Here is a 9253-nt window from a genome sequence, read left to right as displayed (position 1 = left end):
TTAAAAAAACTCAAGGGCATATGAGGAAGTTAAATATCTAAAATTTCAACACATTAAATATAGAGTTTAAAGTAACAGTGGAGTTTACATGGGGTTTACATTGCAAGAAATGAATGGGAAAGGCAAGTGGGAAAGGCAAGTGGAAAAGGCAAGTGGAAAATAGCTAGCATTCTTCATATTTTAAATAGGATAATGCTAGGGAGATCAAATTTTTAAGGGTAATAATCCTAATACTAAGAGACCAAATTGTTTAACCAAATTTGCAAACCAAATGATGTAGTTGTTAATTGAATATTAATTAAGTGTTAATTAATGTGCTTGTTTCTTATCGGTGACATATGATTTAGTTTAAAATTTTGGTCTCTCTAGGGCTTCTCAATTTTTAAACCAAATTTGCAAACTGAATTAATAATCCAATTAAAAGTCCAATCATCAACAACCACATCATTTAGTTTAAAATTTTGGTTTCCCTTGCATTACCCTTTTGAATATAAGGTATGAGTTTACATTTGCACCCAAACTTAAGGATGCAAATTATAATTAACCCTAAAACTTTTAGATTAGATGTGTAAGGAGATAAATAAGGATAATGCTAGGAAAACCAAATTTTTAAACCAAATTTGCAAACCAAATGATGTGTCACCAATAGGAAAGAGGAAATTGTAGCAATGGTTCCTCAACTTTAACTTAATTGGAGCAATGGTCCTCAATTAAAAATCCATGACTATTGGTCCCTTAACTTATCAAAACATGTAGCTATGGTCATTTTCGTCAACTCCTCCTAATCATACGGAAAAAGAGTACATCAAGATCAAGCAAGTATACTTCCGCACAATCGCATGAGTTTCATATAATTCCAAAGAGAACTAACAACGTTACAACTTAAAAAGTTTACACATGCCAATTCCTTAAGAGAGTGGAAGTATGAGCTGTGTAGACACTACAGGACTTTAGAAACTCATTATGAAGCTCATACCCACTCGCCCTATAGGTTTGAGCATAGAATGGACGAGTGGCACTAGCTCTGCGATTATTTTTAGAGTTTTTAATTCCTAGAGATGGACGTCTTCACAGGTGAAATAGTTAGAGGAGTGAAACAGTTTCAGTGTGAATAATTTTTTTTTTTAGTTTTAATATAATTGCACAAACATTTTGGCTTTAACAATAAATTTTGTTTTGTTTTATTGTGATATCTTGTGGGATTAAAATGATAAAGGTTAATTGATTAAAATTAAACATAATTTAAAAAAAATTACATTCTTATATTTTTAATATTAAAGAACTCTTGCTCCACAAAAGATGTCTTAGGTAGGGGTGCAACTTGGGTTAGGCCAACCCGAACCCGTCCATGTTCAACCCGACTTTAAACCTGAACAAGCGGGTTTTTTTTTAGTTATAACCCGCCAGAACCCAATCTGATTTCAACATGTTCATTGATTGGGTTGGGTTAGATTGATCATTTGTCCAACCCAACCCAACCCAACCCAATTGGGTTGAGCTGTGCAACATACTTCTCAATGACCTTTGCACCGTCGTGGAGGATTCACTAGTGACTTTTGATGGATTATGATAGAAGAGTTGCAGAAAGCAATTGTTTTTCTAGTAGCCACACTTTGATTTTTCTGCAAGAGCTTCGAAGAACAAGACTTGAGTTGGGTACTAGCTTTGTTTTTCTGCAAGAGCTTCAAAAGACAAGACCTGAGTTGGGTACTAGCTTTGGACAATGAAGTGTTCCTCTTTTTTTCCTTTTTTTTTTTTTCTTTTGGTACTCGCTTTGGTATTTCTTGTATTTTAACTCAAACTTTGCATGAAACTGATTAAAACTTGAAAAAGTTGGGCAACCCGAAACCAATCCAAGTAAACCCGAACCCAAATGAACCTAATTAAAACCCAACGTGAACCCGAACCCAAATTGTAAAAGTTGGGTTCGGGTTGGGCTGACCTTCTAACCCGCTAGAGTTGCACCCCTAGTCGTGGGTAAGCCGTCTATATTTTTAATTATTTTGTTTATTTATAAAGCTTACCCGATGTAACATTTTGGTCGGGCAGTGCAACCTCATTTGCCTCAAGAGATTTAGGCCTTGTTTGATATAGAGGATTAACTTGGATATGACTATTCATTATTGTTGGGACCCAAAATAACGTTTTTGGGCCGAGCCCATAAGCACTCTCGGTCCAATAAAAAAAGGCATCAAGTATTTCAAAATATTCTCACCAAAGGCCCCGCCCAATAAGATTAGGCCGACTTCTATTAGGAAATGGTTTCATTTGGATAAGGGTGAGTGGCCAAGTCCTAGCATAATAAGGAATCCTCAGAGGCCAGTTATACTCCAAATAGGAAAAGATGCCAAGAATGAACGGTTGAATCTAGGTGATAATAAAGTTAGATTCAAAATCCTACATGAACCAGGATTGGCCGAAGCCCATTCAGATTTGATAAAGGAATTGAAGTTCAAGTAGAATTCTACTTCAGCCATGAGGAATTGCTACAATACATAGAGAGGAGGGTACATCATTCAAAGCCCCTCCAAATCAACACACAAAACTGTCTTGCGCAAACTCTCACCCTACGCGAAACCTCTCAAATACTTTTGAGATTTTTATTTTACCTTTTTTCCGCCAACATACCTTCAGTTTGGATAAACAGCACTGTATTGGCAACTGACAACATCTTCAGTTTGCATAAACAATACTGGAGCTTTAGAATCAGTCAACCGAATAACACCTTCAATTTGGATAAACAGCACTACTTTGAGACCTACTGGTTATCTATCCAAGCCTCGGTCAACAAGGAATCTTCAAATCCTTATTGGAAGAGGTCATCTCATTAACCTTCTCATTGAAGTGAGGTGCTACCAGGTTACGATATTCAGCATACTGAATGTCGTAACCTGAGCCGAATTTGATATTGAACTTTGGAGAAACTAGCAGTCTTGTCTTCAGGCTCAAGAACCCAAAGGCCAAGACGTGTTCCTTCCTTAGCCGCAATCGCAAGATTCAAAAGTCGTATGTGCTCCCAACACCACATCAACATTCATTCACTCTCCGACTGAGCTCGGCCAACAAGTTGACACGCCCTGCATTCAACTGAATGACGTAGTTAACTTATTAGCTATTCGACATGCACGCAACATAGGATAGGTGGTTTTTGGGGCCAACAATTATATTAAAAACATTTTGAAGGAAGGAATGGATGAGAACTTCCGTATTTTGTCCAAGTTAAAGGTTACTCATGAAGAAAATATATTTATGATGATGCCCGCAAAATGGTAGGATTAAAAGAGGCAACTTTTCTTCATAGATAATCTTCAACTTGGACAAAATAAGAAAGTTGTCATTCATTTCTTCCTTCAAATGCCTTTAAAATAGTAAATAGTCATATCCAAGCCAATCCACTCTAACAACCCTGACTTTAAGTCTTCTATTAAAACACCCACCATTGAATTATCTACCCTCAACTACTTTAAAACTTGTTGAATTGCTTTAAACTTTACCAAATGGTCAAAAAGGAGTTGGAGACCTTGAATTGATTAGTTTCACTTTCAGTGCAGTTCACTTGTCCTAATAGGACCAGCGTAATTAGTAGGTCCAAAAAAGTTCCAAGTAGCACCCAACATCAAGAAAAATCCAACAAAAAAGTTATACATTTGTTGATGGAATGTTTGAGATCGGTGACACTGGGGAACTCAAGGCAGAACAAGTTACTGAAACTAGGCATCATAAGTGCATATGTTTTCAAATCCCATGTACTCTTTGTTCTCAATCTTTTCAACCATACTTGCTATCCCAACCCCACCTGTTTCAAAACAAATCAATCATCCATCAATCTCGAAGCGGAAAATGTAACGAAACTGAATTCGATATCTCACAAAAATACGGGTCCGTTTGGTAACCTTTTTTGGGGACAGATACATACCTAGTGATATTGCACTCACAAAGATTGTGGAGGCTAGAATGAAGACAATTATGGATGCTCTCCCTAATACACTGATCACCTTTCTCACCACATGTTGCCCTACCAGGGCAGACAAGCTGGCCACGAGAGCAAAGTACAGAGCTGCAATGGAAATTTAACAATGACCAAAAGGCTTCCTACCATTCAACATTTTATTTAACAGAAACTTGATGGTAAGGCTAGGAAGTTACCATAGGGAACTGGAAAACGTTTGAGGAGATAGTACTCGACCACAGACATTGATGCAGAAAATGTCATGGCAAATGTGGCAGTGGCACTTGACACCTGCAGAACGATATATAATCAACCAACGAGGCAAGTAAGAAAATAATCTTCATGCATACCACGAAAGGGCTGGTGTGTCATATATAGTTTTAGGATCAAATACAACTTATCACTAAGACCCTAAACAGAATTATGTGAAGGCATTAAAGATAGAGAGTATAAAAATTACTTGAGGTGGGATTCCCAGCTCAAGAAAAAGAGGGCCTAAAATGAAGCCACCACCAAGACCAAGCAATCCACCAACTATACCAGCTGTGATTCCACCGCCACAATAAAGAAAAAGCCGATGGACCTTCCAATCTGTGCCTAATTCTTCCATGGATGCAATCACTCTATGGCCCTTGTACAGGTTAACTGCCTCGTACGTAGATACTCCCAAAGCCACGGGGATCTAGAAATTTTGTTTAAGGAAGAACAAAGCTGAAAACGACACTTTTGAAACAACAATTGAATTCATTCAAGCTCGTAAGGGGGCTTGTATTTCAAGAGCAGAATATGGAAAGCAATGTTTTCTTGTTATGAAGGGCATGGAAGGTACCTGCAAGAGATTTAATACCCAATATTCTGCTGAACAAGTTGTCGTATAATTCTGCCAACAACAAATAAGCTTCGCATGAATCCAGTTTTTAATGCATAAACTTAAGGCGAATGCAAAATCATAAGCTTTTAAAGAAATCAACCACATAGAGATAGATATATATATATATATACCTTTGCGATCTGCAATGCAAGTATTATGACCCAGACAGCAACAAGAAGTAGTAATTCCTTCCAGTAAACATTCTCCATAATAGAAACCTGAAAAGGTTAGAGAAGTCAGTCTCTACAATCATGCGTAAATGGAAGTTCAGGCCGCCAAAATCATACCTCTGTTCTTTTGGACTCCTTGGTGGCTAATACACTGCTTGGGCCACTAGCTAGAGGTCTGTATTCAACTTCGTCGTCACTAGAACTACCTGAATCAAAAATATCGGCACATTAACCAGTATAGGTGAAAGATTACTGGTTCAAAGCTACAATGATATGATCAACTCACCATTTGACTGCATTAGTCTGGCAACCTCCTGAAAAAAAAACCAAAACAAAAAGAAGTCAACGGAATTGCAGAGTTTGATTAAGTCAAACATTATAAAAATTAATGTAATGAAAACTTTAGAGTCGACCTTTATTAATATAGTTTCTTTCTTCCATGTTTCGACTCCCTTCAAGAATGCCTTAGTCGATGTGCCTACAGGTCGTGACCATACTTAAACAAGTTGTCCCAGATGAAACAAGAAATTTCATATAATTCTTACCTATGAAAAAGATCATTAGCAACACTGTGATCATCCAGTTAGCAAATATCACATTGAAAGATACTCCAATACTGATCCCAAGCATAAGCATTGGCTGGACAAGAAGTGCCAGGTCATAGTCGATGATTGGAAGGTCGAGTGTAGGATGCCTTAGCCTCAAATTGTAGAAAACAGTTGCAGCTGCTCCGCCTGTGATCATACCTGAAAAACCAGATTGAAGCACAAACGTTGTTATATTTGCAAGGTGAAAGAGGTAAATATTGACCTATATATCAATCTAATGGATGGTGGTATAATAAGGCAATGACACACACATCATTTGGTGAAAGAAAATATAAACTAGGATGATCTTCGAGGTGCTAAGTGATTATAAAATCCAAAAAAAAAGAAGCGCCTATTGCAAAAGAACACAAAACAAGAAGGGAAAATTTGTGAGAAAGGACTTACACTTGGATATTGCCGTTGATGATTTCTCATCAAATCCGATGATCAAAGTGAGCATTGGAACGAAAAAGCCTCCCCCACCAACACCTCCCACGGTCCCAAATGCAGCCCCAATGAATCCAATTATAGTGCCTACCACAATTCTCCAGTCAAATTTCATTTCCTGCATATTTCAGTTCGGCCAAATCATATCCAGTTTCAAACAGTCACTAACCAAAAAATTGGAGCTTTGTTGAACTATTTTAAGAACACTAATCAATCAGATGAATCAACTATTCGATTTTGTGCACAATTTAGGTTACAATCGGTTTTATGAAGGAAAAACTGATATAGAAAATAACATTTCAAGAAATATTAAATAGGAAAAACTGATCACGAAGGGAAAGAAAATCAACACTTACAGGCCAAACGTGCTCATACGCCAATCGACCCTTTTGCCACAGAAAGTTTAACATTCTGTTCAAGTAATGTTGCGTCGCGGAATCATCTTGCTGCAGAGTTTCTTGTGCCGAAGCAGCTATTGAAGCTATAACAAGAACACCAGTCACAACAATTGCTGCCCGCCTTAGACCCCAAAACCGAAATCCAACTTCATCAGCCATCTGACTTCATCAACCCCACAAAAACAAAAAGGAAACTTCCCCAAAACCTAAACCTCAGAGCAAATCGGAACTCGAAACGATACGCCAGTCTGTATATAAAGTTGGGGATGATGAAAGTACGGAGAAACTTCTTGCCGAAAAGAACCAAGAAGGAACTCTGCTCTGTCAAACCTTTGCTCTCTCCCCCTCTCTATATGTCATCTCTCTCTCTCTCTCTCTTTATAGGTGAAGGTGATATGGAATCTGCCCGGCTGCATATTTAAACAGGTGGTGTGAGAGAGCAGCATCCATCTTTTGTTTGCATCATACTGTTCTTATTTTAAAGTTCAAACTTCAAACAATTTAACCCGCTTCTCTTTCCAAATAATAACAAAAATAATTTGGTTTATTAGGCAAATCTGCAAGATTTGGATTTCATCTGAATCCTCTTTGTGAATTTGTGAAGAGTCCAGGAGTAATCACATTGTATCTATTTACTGTACAACGTGCAACTATTAATTATTTCAAATTTTTTATTTAAAATTAAATGTAAATAATACTTATCAAAAATTATCTATCAATATATTGTAAACAAATAAAATACGAGAATTCATAAAATCCTCACAAAGAAAATCATGAAAGAATCCTCATTCAAATATGCAAAGTTAACCCCACTCATTCGTGAAATTTACTCAATTAGCTTTTCGTTTATTTTGCTTTAATGGGGACCCAGATGATGAAATGAAAGACTGAAAATTTCACCAAAATGAGTGGTATCACAAACACCTATTAGCACTTCAGATTATTTTCTTGATTACAAAAAAAGTTTCTCTTTGAAATTTGGATAGGCGTGTTTCTTTGCATATTTATAATTCTATATTTTTCAAGGTCAAACTGTTATCTTCCCCATAAATTTTAGAAAGAGGTTTCTGAACCACTCTGTATATTTATAATTTTACATATTTCAAGGCCGACACTAATCACTAGATTGGAAGATAAATCTCAGAAAGAGGTTTCTGAAGGGGAAAGCATCTGAATGGATGAAGAACTTCGGATTATTTTGTGAAGATCTAAAGAATTAATTAATTATGTTCATTCATCGTACTTGTATGATTAATTTTTATTATGTGTTATTTATATATAATTTTAAATAAAAAATTTAAACTAATTTATGACCGTATGTTATACGATGAATGAACAAAATTGAATTTTAACGAATGAAAATAACTTAAAAACTTTGAGTTTTAAGGATAAAGACAAAATAGAAGGTAAAGTAAATAATATCATAATTGACTTTTTAGTATAAAAATATAATTTTTCTTTAAAGTTTCCAAAATATTAATATTTGACTGACCTCCAATTAAAATACCATTATCATCATACATCTCTCTGGTTATAGCTACTGCATGTTATAAATAAATCAAAGTTAGAGAGATAACTTTTTAATGGTAGGTGCGAGGCAGATGTAAGATGTCACACTAAAACTATAGCACAAGAGGATAACAAATAAAAAACGGAGGAATAGATGATGTTATTGATCTTTTCTCTCGTTCTCTTCTTTTATATTTTTCTGTATCTTTTGATTGCAGTCGAGTGCTCTATTTATAAAACAGCTCGTATTACTACATTTGAATTTACAACACACTTTTTGACAATATGATATCCTGCATTCCCAAAGTCAGTTTTCAATTTATTATGGGAATTGACAATGTGTGTGTAGTCATAAACAATGCCAATGTTAAAAACCAATTTGTGAGGGCATTCAAAAACTCCACCAAGATACTGTGGGCATTCACTACCTATCATCATTTTCAACACTCCCCCTTGGATGCGCACATATCAACATCAGTTGCCTCGTTAAAACCTTGCTTAGAAAAAACCAGTGAGAAAAAACCATAGCGAAGGAAAAAGAGTACAACATTTTTGGGATTGTTGATATAGTGTCAAGTATGCTTATGTTGCCTCGTTAAAACCTTAATAGGAAAAACCCAGTAGGAAAAATCCTAATCGAATGAAAAAGAGTACAACAAGCATGATCATGGATGCTCTCCCTGATATGTATCTCCCCCTGATTTCGCATTCTCTAAATTTAGCTATTTGTTAAATCGATGTAATCCGATACTTTGCACTGACTTCTGAAACGTGCACTTTGGTAGAGATTTGGTGAACAAGTTGCCAGATTTTCATTTGAACATATTTGTTTGACTTCAATAACTTTAGACTTCTGAAGCTCATGTGCACTGAAAAACTTTGGAGATATGTGTTTAGTCTTATTGCCCATGATGAATCCTTCCTTCATTTAGGCAACACAAGTTGCATTATCTTCATGGATGGCAATTGGATTGTCTTTCTTCGAAGTTAGACCACATGAATTCCATATATTATGGATCATTGATCTTAACCAAGAACATTCACAACTTGCTTCATGTAAAGCAAGTATTTCTAAATGATTTAAAGATGTAGCAACTAATGTTTGCTTGGTTGAGCGTCATGAGATTGCTGTATTTTCATTCTTAAACACATATCCAGTTTGTGAGCGGGCTTTATGCGGATCAGAGAGAAAACCAGCATCTGCATATCCAACAAGGACCTGGTCATTTGTGGAGTTCTTTGAGTAGAAGGGACCCTTGTCTGTTGTCCCACGAAGGTATTGCAATACATCTTTGATACCTTTCCAATGGTGAATTGTTGGA

At 36.2% G+C, this 9253-nt stretch overlaps 1 protein-coding gene across 1 annotated transcript; it reads right to left on the bottom strand.

The window, feature by feature from the left end:
* Window positions 1–3498: 3498 nt before the first annotated feature.
* LOC103944866 (sulfite exporter TauE/SafE family protein 3) lies at window positions 3499–6991 on the bottom strand. Its single transcript, XM_009355344.3, has 12 exons — window positions 6381–6991; window positions 5983–6142; window positions 5536–5736; window positions 5404–5468; window positions 5277–5304; window positions 5108–5196; window positions 4952–5038; window positions 4779–4829; window positions 4410–4631; window positions 4147–4240; window positions 3917–4057; window positions 3499–3796 (listed from the first exon to the last, which is right to left on the bottom strand). The coding sequence occupies exons 1-12, from the start codon at window positions 6579–6581 to the stop codon at window positions 3711–3713; spliced, it is 1425 nt and encodes a 474-aa protein (XP_009353619.2). The 5' UTR covers window positions 6582–6991; the 3' UTR covers window positions 3499–3710.
* Between the last annotated feature and the right edge of the window lie 2262 nt (window positions 6992–9253).

The sequence above is a fragment of a genome, unplaced genomic scaffold, assembly GCF_019419815.1.
Source record: "Pyrus x bretschneideri cultivar Hongxiangsu unplaced genomic scaffold, Pyrus_bretschneideri_v1 Contig26, whole genome shotgun sequence".
In the NCBI taxonomy this organism is placed as follows: domain Eukaryota; kingdom Viridiplantae; phylum Streptophyta; class Magnoliopsida; order Rosales; family Rosaceae; genus Pyrus; species Pyrus x bretschneideri.
The sequence above is the reverse complement of the archived record's forward strand: the minus strand, read 5'-3'. Positions and strand labels throughout refer to the sequence as shown.

What these genes read in the sequence shown, in the direction of transcription:
- LOC103944866 (XM_009355344.3), bottom strand. Translation starts at nt 6,581, where the DNA reads ATGGCTGATGAAGTTGGATTTCGGTTTTGGGGTCTAAGGCGGGCAGCA. An exon ending in CAGACTAATGCAGTCAAATG is followed by an intron (nt 5,197 to 5,276) that starts GTGAGTTGATCA and finishes TTTTTGATTCAG; the next exon opens with GTAGTTCTAGTGACGACGAA. An exon ending in TGTGAGTGCAATATCACTAG is followed by an intron (nt 3,797 to 3,916) that starts GTATGTATCTGT and finishes GTTTTGAAACAG; the next exon opens with GTGGGGTTGGGATAGCAAGT.